Here is a 20,658-nt window from a genome sequence, read left to right on the forward strand (position 1 = left end):
ATATGCAGACTAAAAGAAACAGAGGGAGTATGTTAGAGATTTTTATCTTGCTCCATTTTGAATATCCGGGTCACAAAGCATTACGTGGAACATGATGAGTCCAAATACAGAACTACCATAAACTGCATACAATTCCAGTTCATCACAAAAGCACCCAAAAGAGAACCACGAGAGGTGCAGATAAATAATTGGTACCTACACAACCTCTAGTTGCATAAGCGGAAGTCACAAATACAAGAACAAAGATCAAACCAGGGGAAATATCACATTAATTTACTGGCAGAGATTGGTCTAGATATTACAACGGGGATACTTTGCAAGTGCCTACTTCTGCGAGTCGGAGGATTCCTCCTCTTTTTTTGTCTGCGAGTCAGAGGGTTCCTCCTCAAGTGCCTTCTGGATGTCTTTCTGCAAATTTAAGACCAATGCGTAAGAAAATACTGCATGATGAGAGAGAGAGAGAGAGAGAGAGAGGAGAGAGACCTCGAATGAAAATGGTGTGGTAGCAGTTGCGTATCTGTTGATTACTTTTCCATTCTTGTCAACAAGAAACTTGGTAAAGTTCCACTTGATTCTTGAACCAAACAAACCAGGTTTGTTAGCTTTCAGAAACTTGTAAAGCGGCGCAGCATCTGGGCCATTTACACGCACCTGCAATTTTCAAGTACAAGATTGACCCAGCTTTACAGATAAACAACAGTCCTGTAATTTGTAATTTGTACTCATGTTTATGTGATGGCCATCAACAGTAGGCCATACCAAGAAACTCTGACCCCGCCTAATGTATCCAAACTGAAATTGTTGCAAAGAAAAGAAAGTGTATATTTGTATGGAAGCAACAAAACAGGGCGTGTTTGGTAACCCGCATAGAGGCCAACCAGGTCCGGGCAGGAAGAACGTAGGTTGTTGCCTGCGTTCACTATTAGGCCTACATTGCATGAAACTCAAAGCAGCTCCAAGCCAGGCCGCTAGGAACCCCACCTAATGTATCCAAACTGAAATTGTTGCAAAGAAAAGAAAGTGTATACTTGTATGGAAGCAACAAAACAGGGCGTGTTTGGTAACCCGCGTAGAGGCCAACCAGGTCCGCACACGAAGAACATAGGTTGTTGCCTGCGTTCACTATTGGGCCTACATTGCATGAAACTCAAAGCAGCTCCAAGCCAGGCCGCTAGGAACTGCCGAATCGGCAGTTTCTAACCAGCCAGGCTGAGTTGAGCCACATCGAGCACATGATGGGCCCAACGGTGCACATGGTGGGCTCCCAGCGAGGCCGCTAGGAACTGCCGAATTGGCAGTTTCCAACCAGCCAGGCGCAGCAAACTAGTTGCTTCCGTCGTCACCACCACCATCCACCACAGTCGCCATGGCACTCTGTAACTCTGTGTGTTATGTGTAGTTGTTAACTCTTAATCATATCCCATGTATAGAACCAAACACCGTGTAGTTACATGTGGCGAGCCAGTCCAGGACACCAAACGCCATGCCAAAATTGATCCCCTAATACAGGAAGCATAGAAGCCTAGATGCGGGCAACCAAACGATGTGCAGATAATGTTTTTTTGCCTGTTTTTGCTCAGCCAGGCTTAACTAGGCCAAGCATGCAATGCAGGCAAATTCGCAGATGAGAACCAAACACACCCACAGTGCATATGTTAGAGTACATAATGGGTCTAATGGGCCTGGGCTGGCGGTATAGCCCGTTAGTCTTAGGGTTAATTAAAGATAAGGGTCGCTTGCTTAGGAGTCAAGTAAAGCTCTCTATATAAGGAGAGGAGATGTATCAATCTAATCAAGCAAGAATTAAGAAGGAAATCCTCTCCCCCTTGCCCGGCCATGGGCCCTCTCGCGCCCTCCTTCTAGCAGTGCCATAACAATTTGGTATCAGCTTTTCCGGATTCGATCATGTCCAGCCCTCCACCGAGTTCTTCCCACCCGCCGCCGCCGCACACCTACCCGCCGCCACCAGCGTCTTCATCAGCGCTGCTGCCCCACACAGCAGGCACGCCTGCATTGGGCGTGCTGGCGTCCTCAGGGGCGATTGCACCCTCTGCCCCGGCGCCATCCGCCCTCGTTCTCACCCCGGAGCAGATGACAGCCGCAATCCTGGAATTACGGCAGGCCGTGACGGGCATCAGGGCCTTCCTCGTCGGGCCCTATGCGCCCCAGCCACCTCCTCCGCCGCCACACCAACAGCAGCTACCCCCGCTGCCGCCGCCCTCGGACGCGACCACGGCGCCGGTCATCTCGTACCAGTATGGAATGCCCTACGACGGGACTGTGACGACCTCGTTCCCATCAGCGTCGCCGCCGTCCCAGGGCGTCCCCATCCAGCAGATCAAGTTCCCGCCGTCACCGTCACCGCTTCCGGCTTGGATCGCTACCCGCCACGTGATGGCGGTGAGGCTGCAGGCTGCTGCGCGCGGCCTCCTAGCGCGTTGGCCTGTGCGGGAGATGTGTGGTCTGCAGTTGCCGCTCCTCCCCCAGTTGCGCTTCGCTATGCAAAGGATCTCGATCTCGTCCGCTGCGTCGGGGATCTTGGGCATGCGGTTTTCCCCATGGGCGGCGGGCATGCTGTTTTCCCCACGAACAGCGACCTCAAAGTCTGCGACATCGACGGTTGGGGGGCACACCCCTCCTCGCCATTCTCCATCACAAGCCCTCCACTCTTCTCTGTACGGTGCAAACCAACAGCCGTCCGGCAGGGAGAAGGCATGATGTCACCGACAGGAGCGCACCGCGTAGCACCACTGCATTCCGCCACCGACCGCCGCGAGGGCGCCTCTGTTGGTCGCTCTTGCGACCACTTCCAGGTGGCCATACACATGCACTCCTTTTGTCCTGATGGTGTCCATGGGATCCAGGTGGCTATACTCGTACACGTCCGACGTGCGGATGGTGTCCACTTTATGTTCAGGAGTCTAAAATAAAGTGTCCCAGTCCATTTCGGGTTGAGAGTAATAAAACAAGCCGAGATATAAAAGGCTTGTTTTTTAGGTGTTAGGTTTGTGTTGCATCAAGTCATGGTTATAAGTTGCAGCTCGAGGACAAGCTGCATGTCCAGGTGGGGTGTAGTGTTAGAGTACGTAATGGGCCTAATGGGCCTGGGCTGGCGGTATAGCCCGTTAGTCTTAGGGGTAATTAGAGATAAGGGTCGCTTGCTTAGGAGTCAAGTAAACCTCTCTATATAAGGGGAGGAGATGTATCAATCTAATCAAGCAAGAATTAAGAAGGAAATCCTCTCCCTCTTGCCCGGCCGTGGGCAAAAAGGCCCCCGGCCGGCCCTCTCGCGCCCTCCTTCTAGCAGCGCCATAACAGCATATCTATGTTGACATTTGTTTCTACCATGTAAACTTGTCAAACTTGCGATATGTTTTAAAACATAAGGCATGATATTTTCCCTCCAATGCTTTTTTGATTTTATCGTCTAGAAACCATGATGAACAAGAAATAGCCAATGCTCTAGCTATGAAGAGAAAGTGACTTCAACTAAGCTTCATTAGTGGGAGAATATTAGACGCTTCTTGACAAACAAACAGTTCGGGTATGGTCTTACCTTCTGAAAAACTGGATATTCAGCTTTGAATCTTGTGCATGCAAAGTCTTGGATCTGCTGGTCACTGCCTGGCTCTTGTCGCAAGAACTGGTTGCAGGGGAATGCTAATATCTCAAAGTCTGGCCATTTTAGAAGCAAGAGGAGTTAGTTTTCACCCTAGCTAACATCTAAATCATTATATAATTTAGCATCAAAGAGGCAATCTTACTTGCATACTGATATCATGCATAATAAGATTTTATGACAGTGCATAAATGAGCTTACTACTGTTGAACGCATGATTAACAATCTGTCATTATAATTTTATTCTAATCCAATGTCCATTAAGTTCTAGAAGATTTATTTTTCCATAAAATGTCCACACTTACTTATATCTCACAACAAATGGTTGGCACGCAAATCCTTCAAGGACTGAAGCTAGTACAATGGCAGAAATTCATAATATTTCATAGATAAAAAGATGACAAGTCCCATTAGGCAATGTGCAATGCGCCAATGCCATAGAAAAAAATATGGTTGTTGACCAGTGTTGCGAGGATCTCGTGGAAATATCCATTATTTGCGGATTTAGGTACGGGATTTCACACATTGGAGGTTTAACCTAGGTTCAGGCCCCCTATTCTAGGGGTAACACCCTAATCCAGCTTGGATGTTTTCTCTCTTGTATGAGCCGAGTGATCAAAGAAGATTTGTCTAGCCTGTATACTTGAGTGAACCTATCTATCTCTCGCACCCTTCTCACCTTATATACTACGATGAGAAGGTGGAGATACAAGGGTTGTTAAGAGCCATGATGTAATAACAGCCATAATGGTGGCTGTTACTGGTGGAATTACCACGTCGCCAAAAGAGTATTGAAAGATACAAAGCTTAAGCCAAGAACGGAAGCAGTTGGGCAATGTTCCATGTCCTCTTGATTTCTTCGCCATTCTCGATCAGCCTGTACACGCCATTGTGTAGCACTTGGCTGACAAAGAAGGGTCCCTCCCATGGAGGGAGCTTGTGCATTCCCTCCTTGTTCTGGATCAGCCGGAGAACTAGATCACCCTCGTTGAACGCTCGACCTCGTACTCGGCGGCTCTGATAGTGGCGTGAGTTTTGTTGGTATATGGCCTAGTGAGAGTGAGCGAGTTCTCAGGCATCCTCCAGAAGGTCGACGGCATCTTGGCGCGCAGACTCGGAATCCACCTCCACATACGCCACGACTCGAGGGGAGTCATGAATGATGTCACTCGACATGGCGGCTTCTGCTCCATAGACCATAAAGAGCGTGCAGCTGGTTGATCTGCTTGGAGTTGTCCATAAGCTCCATAGGAAAGGCGGTAGCTCGTCAAGCCAGCAGCTAAGAGTCTCTTTCAAGAGTCTTAGCAGCCGGGGCTTGATACCTTGAAGGATGAGACCGTTGGAGAGCTCCACTTGTCCATTGCACTGGGGGTGCGCTACTGAGACATAATCCAGTCGGAGGCCGTGACGTCGCAAAAGCAGCGAAAAAGGTCTGAAAGTGAAGTTCTTCCCATTGTCGATGATGATGATGTGCGAGATGCCGAACAGATAAATGAGGCCTTTGATAATGCTGACTGTCTGGCCATCTTGCTTGATGATAGGTTTGACTTTGATCCACTTCGTGAACTTGTCCACCGCGGCAAGCAGATGAGTGAGTCCACCTTTGACAGTATTGAGCGGGCCCACCATATCAAATCCCCACACGGCATGGCCATGTGATAGGAATGGTTTTGAGGGATGTACCCAGCATGTGTGGCTCACATGCATACCTCTAGCAGTTTTGGCACTTGTAGACGAGATCTTCAGCGTCGGCCAGAGTGGTAAGCCCGAAGAATCCATGCTTAAATCCTTTGGCGACAAGGGCGCGCAATGGCGCATGATGACTGCAGGTTCGATAGTGAATTTCCTCAAGAATCCATCGCCCTTCTTCTGGAAACCTGCAACGTTGGAAGACTCCAGTGATGTTGCGGTTGTAACGCTCGCCATTGATGATGGTGTATGCCTCGACGTGGGGGATGATTTGCCGAGCTATGTCTCATCAGCCGATAGCTCCCTTTGGATTAAGTAATCCAAGTAGGGCTGTATCCAGGTTGGAATGACGGGGAAGTCAGCCTTAGCGTCTGACTGAATGGGTTCTTGTTCGAGCTCGGCCTTCGTCTTTGTTTTGATGGATGGTTTACATAGTTGCTCCAAAATAACACCAGAAGGAATGGGTTCTATGGTGGAGCAAATCTTCGTGAGTGTATCAGCTGCTTCGTTCTACAACTGACGAACATGATGAAGCTCCAAGCCCTCGAACTTTTTTCGAGCTTGCGACTTCCTCCCGATATACGATCATGGAAGGATTCTTGGCATCACCATCCTTCATGACTTGTTGTACCAGATCTGAATCTCCACTGCAAAGCAGCCGACGGAAGCCAAGTGATACAACGATCCAAGGCTTCTGTCGGCGTTCTGGGAACGGGGGTCCCCAGACTTGCCTGCCTGCGGCCTGCGGCATGGCTCAAAGGGGGGCCCAGCGCGGCCCATCTTCACCAACACAAACCCAAGACCCTCGCGAGGGGCCAAGCCTCGCGGGGCGGACGACGCGGAGCTTCCTCAGGCGCGGCCTCGTCAGGCTGGCTCACGAGGAGGCGGAGAGATCAAGGCGGGGTACCTCACGAGGTGCCCGTGACGCAAGCCATGACGACCGGGGGCGCCAGGCGGGTGCCAGCCCGCGCAGTGTCCTCCCTTCCTCTTTGGTGCAAAGGGGGCAAGCGCAGCCGCGGAGTACCGAGGCATCAGGCAAAGGTTGCCGTTTCGGTGCAACGAGACCAAGACCAGGAGGACTACGAGACGGAGGTCACCGTGGAGCCCAAGACGGCGTCATCACCAAAGCTTTGCACAGGCGAAGACTACTTTTGTCAGGATAGCTGATACTAGCTGTCCCCCTTCAAATTAGCCCGCCATTGTTGGCTCCCTTCCCGCTCGATATTTGGGAAGAGGACCAGGGCCTCTATAAATAGGACCAGCCACCCACAAAGCAAAGGGGGCCGGGGGGTTGGAAGGATAGAGAAGATCAGGTAGAGAGAGAGAAGGGTGACTGAGCTCCTCCCAGCAGTTCATCGCCCCAGCCAAGAACAGACCCTCGCGAGACTGTTCTTCCTTGTATTGTTTATCATCATCAGCCCAAGAGGCAATCCACCACATCACACACTGGAGTAGGGTATTACACCACAACGGTGGCCCGAACCAGTATAAACCTTGCGTCTCTTGTGCTGTTCTTTCCTTAGTTTAGATCCTAGCAAGGCGGAGGAGTGCAGGTAGGTAGGAGGCAAAATCTCCGCGCGCACCCCAGTGTTCGAACCTCAAGGGTTTGCCGGAACCCGAAATCCGACAGCTTCATACTCCACAACGTTGTTAGATGCAGCAAAGTGAATATGCAGTACATATCTGAGCTTGTCGCCTTCAAGAAAAATAAGGATGACCCCAGCCCCCGAGTCTGTAAGCATCTTGGATCCGCCGAAGTACATGATCCGTTGTTCAGACCGCACCTAAAAAGGGACTGGGTTTCCATCCATTCAACCAAGAAATCAACCAAGGGGCGAAAGTTCAATCCCTTTGATGAATTGTTCCAGTAAGTCAAAGACCGTTTCTTCCCCCTCGTCCCCCTCCCGAGCGACCAAGGGGGCAACCCTAGCCGCCGGCACCTCAGCCCCCCCCCCCCGCCCCTCTTCTCCCCTCGCCACCACCGGGCAAAGCCCGGTAGGTGCTGGCAGCGGCAGGGCCCCATCTCCTCGCGCGAGGGCTCGGCGCGGGCGGCGGCGGCGTGTTCATCCGAGGCGCGACGGTGCGCGGGCAGGTCTGGCGGCGGTGATGCGGTGCCTCGTCCTGCACGTGGAGGGCCGGACACGGCAGGGGCTGTGGGATCACCCGGAGGCAACATGGGCGACTCCAGTGTTGGATCCGCGAGCAGCAGGTAGGGCGGCGTCCCTTTGCTTGTGCGGCGGCGGCCAGATCCATGGCCGGCATGGTGCTCTTCACCTCGGTGGAGTCTATGCCTGGAGATGGGCATCGGAAGCCGCGAATCTGGCGTCCCGTCCAGATCCGCCACGGCGTGGCAACCAGTGGCGCATGGAGGACCGGTGAGGGGCGGCTGGAGGCTCCCTGCCGGCGTGCCAACGGCAGCTTTGGTCTTCACGACGAAAGCTCCGTTCGGTTTCAGTCAGCTACGAGATCGGGGGGCCGTGATTTCTGGTGAAAATCGCGCCGATTACGGTCATGGCAAACAATGGCGACGTCTATGACATCATTCCCTTCTAGAGGCATCGTTGTTGTAGGTCATGGCGCCCCACCCGTGATGCTCCGGGGGAAACCCTAGATCTGGATCTACCGGATCGAACGATGATGGCAACTTCGATGTCATTGTCCCTCCTAGGGGCATCGTTTTGGAGCACGTGCTGGCTGGAGGGGACAAGAAGAGGAGCGCTGTTACATCTATCGCAAGGCCGACGGCGGATCCCGGCGACATGGCGCCGCGGAGGTTCGACGATGGGCGCGTTGGAGATGGACTCGCGCAGGAGGATGAAGTTGTCTGGCGTCATGGTGGCGTTGATGGCAGAGAGGCATGGCAAGGTCGGTGCATCAGTTCTGCTCTGAGGATGGACCGAGGGAAGATGGAGGTGACGGCCCTTGTAGCGTGCGATGTTCACTGGGAGTGTGCCAGACCGGTGTGGGACCCAATCCAGGTAGTGGCTTGGATGGGACACCTAGCTTTAGATGATAAGCTTTGGTGCAATGTCTGTTTGGTATTAGGCCCGGACATTCGGCACGCCTTCATCAAGGGGATAGGAGTAGCAACGGTGTTGCCAAGATGATGGCTTTAGTCTTATTGATGCATCACCTTGTATGGTCTTTGTGAATAATTAATAATATGGCTGCATGCATCGTCCAGATGCAGAGGCTGGGGGTACATCCTCCTTTTCTAAAAAAAAAAGAAATCAGCCAAGGCCTGAGATTTGATGGCCTTGCATGCCTCATAGTTGATGTCGGCCGCGATCTCAATGGCCCATTTGGCCAATTGACAGTGGCATCTTATTGCCGATGGTTTCTAACAAGGACGCACTATTGACCACCGTGACCGTGTGGGCTTGAAAGTAGTGGAGCAGTTTCCTGGACACCATAAAGCCGCCATAAACAAGCTTTTGGTAATGGGGATGTTGTTGCTTGGAGCCGAAGAGGACCTCACTTACATAGTAAACGAATCGCTGGACCTTCTGCACCTTGCCTTATTCTGCGTGCTCCACCACCAAGACAACGATGACCATGTTGAAGTGTATATTTGGATTGCCTAGCCCTTTCCATCAGTTCGGACTTTTTGTTGCGTTGGCTACTGCATGAAGCTTAAAATGGTATCAGGACTAAGGTCTTGAGTTCAAGTCCTGGCTTCGCAATTTATCAAAAAATTGCTGCCGCCCCCGCTATGTCCACGTATTCGCCTCTTGAGCCATTCCTCTAAGTCTAATCATGTGTTGACTTCTCGCATCACACTGAGAGGGGTGTTGAAGTGTATATGTAGACTGCCTACCCTTTCCATCACTTCAGACTTTTGGTTGCATCGACTAGTGCATGAAGCTTAGCAGACCACTCGCTAGCGGCAACAATGTAGAGCAGCAAGGGCTCCCTCACAGCCGAAGCGGCTATAGTGGTGTGCACAGTGAGTGCTTGAGGTCTCCAAAGGCCGGCTGGGCCTCGTTAGTCCACCCAGGAATCGGACTTCTTCAGAAGTGGATAGAGTGGCAGGCCCTTTTCCTCAGTCTAAAGATGAACCGGACAAGAGTGGCAATGCACCCAGTCAGTTGCTGCACATCCTTTAGATTTTTTGGCTTGGACATCTTCAAAATAGCTCACGGGATGTATGCTCTTTGCGGATGATGTGGTGCTAGTTGACGATAGTGGGACGGGGGTAAATAGGAAGTCAGAGTTATGGAGACAAACCTTGGAATCAAAAGGGTTTAGGCTTAGTAGAACTAAAACAGAGTACATGATGTGCGGTTTCAGTACTACTAGGCATGAGGAGGAGGTTAGCCTTGATGGGCAGGTGGTGCCTCAGAAGGACACCTTTCGATATTTGGGGTCAATGCTGCAGGGGGATGGGGGTATTGATGAAGATGTAAACCATCGAATCAAAGCCGCATGGATGAAGTGGCGCCAAGCTTTTGGCATTCTCTGTGATAAGAGAGTGCCACAAAAGCTAAAAGGCAAGTTCTACAGGACGGCGGTTTGACCCACAATGTTGTATGGCGCTGAGTGTTGGCCGACTAAAAGGCGACATGTTCAACAGTTAGGTGTGGCGGAGATGCGTATGATGAGATGGATGTGTGGCCGCACGAGGAAGGATCGAGTCCGGAATGATGATATACGAGATAGAGTTGGGGTAGCACCAATTGAGGAGAAGCTTGTCCAATATCGTCTGAAATGGTTTAGGCATATTCAACGCATGCCTCCAGAAGCTCCAATGCATAGCGGACGGCTTAAGCGTGCGAAGAATGTCAAGAGAGGTCGGGGTAGACCGAATTTGACATGGAAGGAGTCTGTTACAAGAGACCTGAAGGATTGGAGCATCACCAAAGAACTAGCTATGGACAGGGGTGCGTGGAGGCTTGCTATCCATGTGCCAGAGCCATGAGTTGGTCGCGAGATCTTATGGGTTTCACCTCTAGCCTACCCCAACTTGTTTGGGACTGAAGGCTTTGTTGTTGTTGTTTGTTGTTGGGCATCTTCAAAATAGACACTTTTCTTCGGGTTTGCCTCGACTCCGCTCCCGGATACAACGAAATAAAGGAGTTTTACCAAAGACAGATTTCTCCGGGTAGAGCTTCATGTTGATCCACCTTAGATTGGCGAACGTCCCAGCCAAGTCGGCCAGGAGATCGTCTCCATGTTTGGACTTGACCACGATGTCGTCGATGTAGACGTAGACATTCCTGTTGATCTGGTCATGCAAGCATTTCTGCATGCAACACTGGTAAGTGGACCTAGCATTTTTCAGACAAAAAGGACATGGAAACATAGCAGTATGGGCTGAAGGGCATCATGAAGGAGGTCTTCTCTTCATCCGACTCATTCATCTTTATCTGGTGGTAGCCTGAATAGGCATCCAGAAAGCACACACGCTCACAAGCGGCCATGGAGTCGATCACCTGACCGATACGAGGCAGAGCAAGATTCTTGGGGCATGCTTTGTTGATCGGTCGATAGTCAATGCACATATGGTTGGATTTCTTCACCACCATGTCTGGCTTTGCCAGCCACTCCGTGTGTTGGATCTCTCGGATGAAGCCGACTTTGAGTAGCCGGGCAATTTCTTCACCGATGGCCTTGCGCATCAGTGAAGGGCCTGCTTGAATGCTTCGCGCCCTTGATAACATTGAGTTTGTGCTCGGGGAAGTCCCTTGCGACTTCTGGCATGTCAGCCGGCTTCCAAGCAAAGATGTCCCAATTCTCGTGAAGTGCGCTCTTTCCTACTACCTCCATTCATAATTAACTGTCGCTGAAATGAGTGCATCTAGACGCGTTTTACTCTATAGATTCACTCATTTCAGCGATAGTTAATTCCCGGACAGAGGGGGTATTTAGCAAGAACATCGGTGGTGATCTGCACGGTCTTGGATGAATCTTCCAGGCCCCGACTTGCACTTTCTTGGTGTCCTTGGCCGATTGGAAGGAGACGACTGTTGGACTTTTGCAGGCTGGCATCTGTTCCGCGTCAACCTCCTTCTGGATCTTGGCCAACTCTGCAGCAGCAATCAGGGTCTCAACGATAGCCGCGTCGGCATCATCGCACTCGTTGGAGTGCTTGGGGTCGCCAGAGATCGTGATCACTCCGTTGGTGCTCGACATCTTGAGCTTGAAGTAGACATACCAGGGCCTAGACACGAACTTGGCATCGGCAGGGCGCCCCAAGATGACGTGACGGGCACTCCGGAAATTGAGGACTTCAAAGCAGAGGGTCTCGACCCCGGAAATTATTCTCTTCGCTGAAGACAACTTCCAGTGAGATTCGACCCATTGGCCGCCTTGCCTGGCACAATTCTGTGGAATTATATGTTGCTAGGCGACAACTGAGACTCAGGGATGCCCATGCACCTAAGGGTTGCGGCATAGAGGATGTCGATGTTGCTCCCCCCATCCATGAGCATCTTTTGCAGCCGGAACCAGCCAACTTGCGAATCCACGGCCAGGTAAGGAATGTGAGTTGGGTGATCACTACGATCAAATCCGGTCGGCACTTCCGATGAGTTCAGCCATTGTGTGATGGTTGGCATGGTCATGTTGACCTCGAGCGAAGCTTGCGATTTCCCTTGGTGTCCAGCCCCTGGAAGATGATTAAATCTCCTTTCTGTTGGGGTGACGGTGGTTAGCCGCCGCCTGCGTCCTGACCATGGTTCTCGTCGTCGCTGTTGTTGCTGTTGGCAACCGATTTCTCCGACCGGAGGCACTTCACTACCTTGCAATCCCTGGTGGAGTGCATGGATAACCTCTCCTTCGTGTCCTGAAACTTGCAGGGTTGATCAAGGATCTCATCAAATGGCAGCTTCTGATATTTGCGTTGCTGCCACTGATGACTTGGCGGCCAATTGCTGCTGCACGGCCCATCGTGTTCCGCCGCGGGAACCAGCTCTGCTCCGTTGACGATGTCACCACCATCCCCCTTCCACTTTTGGTTGTTCTTCCTTCGATTGAAGTCGGGACGATTCTTCTACCTAGACTTTAGGTTTGCCTTTGCCCTAAGCAGTCAGATCTAATGGGGCAGTGGTTTTTTCCCAGTGGAATATCTATTGGCTATCTCTATGAGTCAACTCATGGTCAACACCTCCGTGCGACCAAGTTTTTGCCTCAAAAGCTCGTATCTAACTCCCAATTTGAGGCCTGGATAGCTTAAGGCTCAACGACGTTCTCAATGGAATTTTGGAGCCGATTCCAGCGATTGATGTATTCGCGGACCGACGCACCTTCCTTCTTTACGTAGTTCCATAGGTCCCATGCAAGCCGGGTCTAACGAATGTCCCTGAAAAATTTTGAGAAACGCATCACGTAGATCATCCTAGACTCCCAGTCATGAATGTTGTCTTCGAGCAAGCTATTTAGCCACACCTATCCTGATTGCTCCAAAATCAAGGGAAGGTTGCAGATGGCGATGCGCTCGTTGCCTCCGCCGATATTGCAGGCCACAACATAGTCGGTCAACCAAAAGTCGAGCTTGGTAGTACCATCGTACTTGATTCCGTTAGCGATCCGTCGTTCTAGGAAAGGTTACTGCAACACAAAGGACCGAGTGACCCAGTGGGACGATCGGCTTTGCCACGATGCTCGGATCGCTCCTTGGATGCACGGATAGCCTCAACGTCATCCCATGCGTCGCAAGCTCCTGATATCCGCCCCGGAGAGGGGCTGAGTCGGCATCTCTCAGTGCGGATTCGATTGATGTCATCCGGCGCGATGGGGCACCGATTGGTGGATCAACTAGGACAAGGCGACTACATGATGATGGGGCAGTTACGAGCCCCCAAAGGTTAGCACCGAACTGACTTTGAAGCCAGTCAGCCTTGCGATGAAGTGGCTATATCTTGTTATTCCACCGCAGTCTTGAGCAGCGTGACGAGTTGGACGTGGTCCTCTGCTGATGGTCAACTGGTGGGTGAAGCCAGCTTGTTGGCCAATGCTGCGGCAGTCAGCAGGTTCATGGCCGGAGTACGATGTACTCGAACGCCCTTCAAACCTTGGCTCACCTGTGTGCTACATGCAACACGAGCCGTATGAGTAGTCAAGGCAGATTGTTGAGGAGAGCAACATGTGTTCCGTGTTCTAGCCGCCTGAAGCTCAAGCTCTCGCGCCTCAAGATCCCGCCTCACCTGGATCAAGCACTTCTGCTCCTTCAGGATGGCCACCAGAGAGGCCTCGAAGGCGACGGCCTCAGGGGCGTTCCCCTCCACAGACTTGTGCAGAAGTGTGTCATCCTCCATTCGTGTGGGCGCATCAGTAGCGGCTGCACCATTGTTAGCCATGTACACATGTCACAGAAGCAGAGTTGTACAAACTTTCATACCCGACGGACTCAGAATCCAATGTGGGCAGAATAGAATCAGAGTTGATTATCCCCACAAGTTGTGGAGTAGCATTGCTCACTTTTGAAGATACGGATCCCACGGGATGCCCTAGACAATCTTCACTCGCCCACATCGAGTGGAAAACGGCAAGCATATGACTCCGGAGCGATCTACAAAGAAGTGCATGCTACCGATGCATGGTACAATGATCATGGGGAGTGCGGCGAAGACAGAATACCAGGCTGCATCGTTGGCATCAAAATGCAGTGTGCCAGAATGCACAACCTGCCGGGGCCCAAGCCCTCAACCAATGTCCGGAGATGATCCTGCCTGGACCATAGCTCCACAACACGAGTGTCCCATGGTGGGCGCCTACTCTCGCGGGGATTTTGTGGCATTATTCATGATTTGGGGATTTTGTAGAGGCAAGGCACACATGGAGGATCTAGGTATGGTATTTCACACAATGGAGGTTTTACCTGGGTTCGACTCCTATTCCAGGGGTAACACCCTCCTCCTGCTTGGATGTTTCCTCTCTTTTATGATCCAAGTGATTACAGAGGATTTGTTTAGCATGTAGACTTGAGTGAACCTAGCTATGTCTTGCACCCTTCTCACCTTTATATACTACGACGAGAAGGTGGAGTTACAAGGGCTGTTAAGAGCCATAATGTAATAACGACCTAATGGTGGTACTTACTGATGGAATTACCATGTCGCACAAGAACCGTCTTGATGGCGCCGCGGTAACATTCGTCTTGATTGACCATGTCTTGGTCCAGTCGGATGGACGTTGCGGTCTCTTAGCCGGATGGGCTTCGCGACGTGACGTCGGATAGGCTTTATCGATGCCGGCCCAACTAAGTGATCCTCCTGATGAAGACTCAGCACATCCTTTTCATGGGCCTACCCCGAAAGGATCCCGCGGTCAACCAAAATCATATATCACGTGGTCTGTAGCTAACTAGGATGCCTTCCTTAAATTTTGGGCCTTGTTCAAGAAATTTGGGGGAAGCCACTAGGCCGTCGATGAAAGTTGTCTTTCCTTTGATGCAGCTCACAACATGGTGAATATGGAAGAAGGCACCCAACTGGCAAGTCCCGTGCCTATTGGTCTAGTGGGGGGCGAAGGTCTCAATTTTGTTTTACCGACTTAATTTCGTATTCTTTTCCTATCCTTAAGGGGTTGTTAGCCTTCTTCTAGGCTCGTAGCTATTACTCCTTTATGTCAATTGTTAGAATTGTGTCGAATATTTTGTACAGGGTAGGTTACAGTTGGACTCTTAAGTCATACGGTGTGTTGATAGGATCACGGAGTCGTGTCCTAGTAGGACACTTGTATCCTAGGCCTCTTATATAATGGCGGGTAGACACACGATGTAACCTATGTGAACATAATAGCATACCACACGGGGAACCAGCAGCGTGTGTCGGCCCGGGCGGCCAGGGTGCAATATTGTAGCGGTGTCATGGGGAGGAGCGCCCGTAGTCATTGCCCCGGGGAGTAGGCGAGTTCGCCGAACCTCGTTAACAAATCTTGGTGTCGTCATCCTGTCTCGTGGGATTGCTTGGTCCTCGGATGATCAATGGTGGCCTTGGATTTATTCTAACAAGTGGTATCAGAGCAAGGTTGCAAGGTCTGGAGGTTGCTGATCATCGATCTGGAGGAGGTCATGGTTGTGGAGAAGATCAACGACAACAGCGTGATTAGGCGGCGGTGGAGGTTGCTGGCAGTTCGATGTCGCGGATGGATCGGACTGGATATCTGTTGGGCTCGATCGAAAAGTCTCAGCCAGTATAGCAACGATGGCGAGAATCAAAAGCAATGTGGAGCATCGGGTGTTGTTCGTGGGAGATCTTCGTGTTGGCGGGTCAAATCGGTACCAGATCAATCCGTCGTTTCGGCGAGTCCGAAAGCGTGTGCAGCAGAAGGCGTCGGCGGCAGAGATCGATCCAGTCGATCGGGCAGTGCTGGAGTGCTAGGTCAGGCGCTGCAGTTGCGCGGACGCGCGTGTGACTCGAGCAACGGCCAGTCCAAGTGGCTGAGGTGAGGCCCTGTGGGCTGCTTGCCTCGATTGACGAGGCCCGCTGGTGGACACGGGCCTGGTGCATCACTTCGTCCAGGCAAAGCAGGAGCAGGTTGCCGCATGCGATCGGAGGCTGAGACACGAGACCAGGACGCGTGTGTACGAGATTCGTTTGAGAAAAAAAGTTATACAAAAGACTAGTGCTATCCATCGGGAGCCAAAGATAAGGAAAGCTAATTGACCTAAACCTACAGGAGCACGTGGTGGAGTTCTGGATATTTTTCATTGGTCTTCACACTGAAAGTGCACACGGGAAGGCTGTGGTGGAATTTGGCTTTTATTTCATTTGTACATTATATACACTCTTATAAAAATGGCAGTTGGTGATGATGGTGTGCCTGCCTCCGTGCCATCTGAACCGTTCAATCTAGAACGAAAGGCTGATACAGGTTGTCCCCGATCTACTTGCAACTCTGCAAAAACACCCCACGCATCAGACAAAATTTTGAGGTAGACATACAAACACACCACCCCACACGAGGTTCTTGTTTCCCGTTCTCTCACGAAAGAGATCGAGTCTTCGAGAATCCCTCCCATCGCTGACGGCACCTCTCTTCTCTTCCACGGCGACCCCGTAGTTAAGTTGGGCAAGGGTGCCCCCTATAGATGTAGTGTAGTAAGGGTCCTAATCAATCAGATTTGCCTTCGAGATTTTGCCGGTATCTCTCCTTTTAGATCTGGCTGTGCGGGCCATCGGAGATGGAGATGATAGCAGCGGTTGCTACATGTCCAAGTTCGTTCTAAGTTACTTCTTCTTCCCTTCGTTGTTGAGGTTGATACAGTTTTGCGCTGGCTCTGGTTCTCAACCTCCACATGCTGCCCTTTCTTCCGTGCTACCCAAGGAGGCTACCAGCGGCAGGATCGCCGTGAGTTAGGCCCGGCGTTTCAAGACCGGAAGTTTTCTGCCGGTGGCTAGCTACTCGTTCACGACAACACCGATGCCAAACTGCCAATAGAAGACGAGCAGTATATGTGTGCTGGATCTTTCCAAGCTTACTTCATGTTCAATTAGGTCCATATTTTGCCAGATAATCCCGTCCTTATCTCTGATTTTGATTTTGATATTTCTTGAAGATTTCAAGATAGATGGGGGTCCCGACGAGCTAGGTGGCTATAGTTTGTTTTAGGGAAGTCACACTGATTTCTCTCTGTCTATTTGTAGAGAAATTAGTCATGGAGCAATCTTAAGTGAAGACTGATCTAGAACTAGCAGAACGTTTATGAGCATTGTGCAATTTTTTCGGTGATCTGACTGAACGTATCGTCTCTGAAATATATCCAAAAATCATATCACTGTTCCACTACTTAGGTTTTTACAGATAATTCTTATATGTTTGGGTGGTGCCAAACTGTCTTCTTGTATAACAATGCCAAAATTGCATAGTTGTATGTTATTTAAGGTTGTCTCTATTGCATATGACATGGAGTTGTCTTGAATATGTTGACATCACGTGGTAGTGAATTTTACAGCATTATCCTGGTGTATTCAGCTTAATCAAGCAATATGCCATTCGATTCCCTACTCGTGAAGTGGTATATTAAATAATGAAACCAATGTTCAAGTCATCAGTTCCTATTATGTTTTCTTTTTCTGACTATGAGGTAGTATGTAGTACTGTAGTAGCATAGCAGTACTAGAATCAGGCTATATTGCTGCACGGTATTTTGAATAACATGTAATGTTTCTACTTCCTACACAAGTGACAATAAAGATTCTCTTGAAAAGCTAGCACATAAGACAATCGAATATTGGGTTTCACACTTATGTTGGGAATAACAAGGTAGAATTGATTGGACGCTGTTTCTTTAGCTGGCGTAGGAAGTAGGAAGCATGCGGCTTTGGCCAGAGCAGAGAAACTTACTGAAATTTTGTTGCATCAATCATAGTATTACAATGTCTAGGGTTGCCCAGCTTGGATACCTGATTTAGCATTCATGATATTTTTTACGAAGGACGATCAGGGTGTGCACCCCACAACGCTCAGGGAGGTCTTGCTGCTGCGTGTGGTGTCATAGGGCCCACATGTCATGTGCCTCCTCGGTCTCATGTGGCGGAAAGTCTTAATGTCAAAAGCTGAGAGAGCACATGGCCGTATATTTTGTGGTGTTCAATGCACATGGCAAAGTGCGGATAACAAGTACAAAAGGAGGCGGAGTGCTATAGCTATGGGACATGTCAGAGACTATCCGGAGAAAGAGTGAGACAACTGTGAATTTGACTCAGGGTGACACAGGGCGACGGGGAAATTCCTTCAAGTTTCAGAGAGACGGTCAAGAAAGAGCGGTGATGTTGAGTTCAGGTAACTCTTATATGCGGCGTCCAATATGTGAGTTGTTCACTTTCATGTAGATCAGTTATCAGTGTGTGATGACGTTGAATGGTACTCCGGAAGTTGGGAGCACAAAGTAGAGTGATAAGGAAGTTAATTTTGCCCGAGTGTTGAGTTTGAAGAAGACGAGAAGGGACTACAGTTGCAGGTGGAGCCACATGGAGTCTGGGAGTAGCAGCGGTGCTCATGGTGTATCTCAAGTCCAATGTACATGGAGTTTCGACGCATGGAGAATCCAAGGTGGTGAGGAATATTCACCAAGGTGGAGTTTGTTAGAATTGTGTCGAATATTTTGTTTTAGGTAGGTTATAGTTGGACTCTGAGTCATATGGTGTGTTGATAGGATCACCAAGTCGTGTCCTAGTAGGACACTTGTATCCTAGGCCTCTTATATAATGAGGGGGTAGACACACGATGTAACCTATGCCAACATAATAGCACAGGCACGCGGGGAACCGGTGGCGTGTGCCGGCGCCCGAGCGGCCAAGGTGCGGAATTGTAGCGGTGTCATGGGGAGGAGCACCCATAGTCAGGCCCCGGGGATGTAGCCATATCGGTGAACCTCGTCAACAAATCTCGGTGGCATGCTTGTGTGATTGAGTGGTCCTCGATAGATCAACTGTGCGCCTCAGATTTATTCTAACATCAATGCATCGAGACGCAATGCTTTTATGTGGTTTTTTGGAGGAAAAAACATCAAGGAAGCAAATCTATAGGGTATTTAGGGTGGAATTAAGCCAGTAGTCCAACATACTGTGAAAATGAATTTCCCCTTGAGTTTTTCAAACTCTTATTTCCTAATTTATTCAAAAAGAAGTCCTTAAATTTGTTTACATTGAATCACTGAAACTGCCAAATAATATTCTCCTTTTAAGCAAATAGGAACAAACAGATGTTCAGTTCTTCCACATATTGCTGGACACAGAATATTCTGAGACTATTGGTACTCCAGAAAACTAAAGACACAAGATCAGTTACAAAGATGAACATGTACACATTTTTTTATGGGAATGAACATGTACACATCAACACTACTTACACCGTGGTGTGATGTTTGTGTGACACGAAGGTAAAGCTAAAGTCACACTTCACACCGATAAGAAACTAAAGAAGCCGGTTGTTCCTCTACAGAATCAACCAATTCCAGCACCACTTAATCCAGAAAAATGACATCCAATGATTTCGACAAACATAAGTACGCAATCTTCCCCTGGCCGTTTGAGCATATAATCTAGACGATACACAAAATAAACCAAGAAGGGAAGCTGACCTTTCTCCCTGTACTTCTGATAAAGCTCCGTCAGCTGCGTGTAATTAGTCTCCGTGAACCCGCTGATGGGATGACAAAGAAGAATATTCAGTCCTCCACACGCCAACATGAATGAAGCAAAAAGATCCTAGGAAACTGCCACGGAGACGAGACAAATACCAACCATTTGGAGGCGACGTTGACGATGAGGAGGACCTTCCCCTTGTACGTGTCCAGGCACACCTCCTTGCCGTTGCAATCCTGCTCCCAAAATTTCCCCCAAATAAATTGGAGAAGAAGAAAAATGATGCAGGGTCGCGTGATTCCGCGAGGAGATGAATCACCTTAACGGTGAATTCGTGTACGGAGGTCTCCGGCACAGATTCGGACGCCCCCATCTCGCCCTCTCTTCGCCTCCCGGACGGCGGAAGTCCTCCCGAATCCTCTGTCGAATTTTATCGTGTTTCTTTAGGGGAGAGAATAGAGAGAGGATTTCCGTGTCTTTGATGCGCCAACTTATTAATAGCGGCGGTGTGCCGGGACAGGCTGGCCGGCTGTCTCCGTCGAAGTTCCCAACCGGTCCGGCAAGCAAATGTGAATTGCTCTTTTGTCACGTGGGCCCTCAATTGCATTTATGGGACGGCTAAAAAGGTGGGGGAAAACTGATGCATTGTTGCCCTGAAAAGAAAAGATACCCTTACATTGCAACTAGTAAGCTTGCGGTGATTCGGAATGCTAAAGAAAATTTTCTAGCTGCACAATGCAAATTTATTTCATATGCAGCAGATGTGGTTAATGTGGAGGCAATGGCAATGCGAGATGGACTGGCGCTGCCGCGGGTGGAAGCGGAATCGGACTCTACGATTGTCGTTGATGTGTGTGCGGGACACACAACATGACGGGATGCAAATTCGGCAATCTTCGTGGAATGTGTGGATATTTCCTCTTTTATTGAAAAGATCGTCTTTAAACATTGTTATCGTAAATGTAACGAAGCGGTGCATGTACTAGCTAACTATTCTTATTGTAATAAGATTACTAGTAGTTGGACGAACGAGCCTCCTGGCTTGTTAGTCTCAAAACTGTTGGACGATGTAATCCTTGTTTAATTCAATAAATCTAGTCATGATAGCCTTTCCTTAAAAAAAGTAAGCTTACATGTGCAAATGCACGTACACATTATCATCAATTAATTATCAAGATAATAAAATTATGCATGCAATGGGTGTCTTAACTAATATAAATACAAAACACATTACAAGCTACTTAATGATAGACACAAAGGAAAAGAATCAATATATCTTTTTATAGTTCATTAGGAAACACGACATTTAGCGACTTAGTG

General features: G+C 49.7%; 1 protein-coding gene across 1 annotated transcript; it reads right to left on the reverse strand.

Moving 5' to 3' along the window:
- Positions 1 to 95: 95 nt before the first annotated feature.
- On the reverse strand, positions 96 to 19,926 carry LOC125551438 (probable glutathione peroxidase 4). Its single transcript, XM_048714689.1, has 6 exons — positions 19,658 to 19,926; positions 19,498 to 19,574; positions 19,335 to 19,396; positions 3,557 to 3,675; positions 484 to 651; positions 96 to 408 (listed from the first exon to the last, which is right to left on the reverse strand). Exons 1-6 carry the CDS (start codon positions 19,709 to 19,711, stop codon positions 325 to 327), a joined length of 564 nt encoding a protein of 187 aa, XP_048570646.1. The 5' UTR covers positions 19,712 to 19,926; the 3' UTR covers positions 96 to 324.
- Positions 19,927 to 20,658: the final 732 nt, after the last annotated feature.

Source organism: Triticum urartu, chromosome 4 (assembly GCF_003073215.2).
Source record: "Triticum urartu cultivar G1812 chromosome 4, Tu2.1, whole genome shotgun sequence".
Lineage (NCBI taxonomy): Eukaryota > Viridiplantae > Streptophyta > Magnoliopsida > Poales > Poaceae > Triticum > Triticum urartu.

Coding starts and splice junctions, on each gene's coding strand:
- LOC125551438 (XM_048714689.1), bottom strand. CDS start 19,711: ATGGGGGCGTCCGAATCTGTGCCGGAGACCTCCGTACACGAATTCACC. Junction 652..3,556: donor AATATCCAGTTTTTCAGAAG/GTAAGACCATAC, acceptor TGAAAATTGCAG/GTGCGTGTAAATGGCCCAGA. Junction 409..483: donor CCACACCATTTTCATTCGAG/GTCTCTCTCCTC, acceptor TTAAATTTGCAG/AAAGACATCCAGAAGGCACT.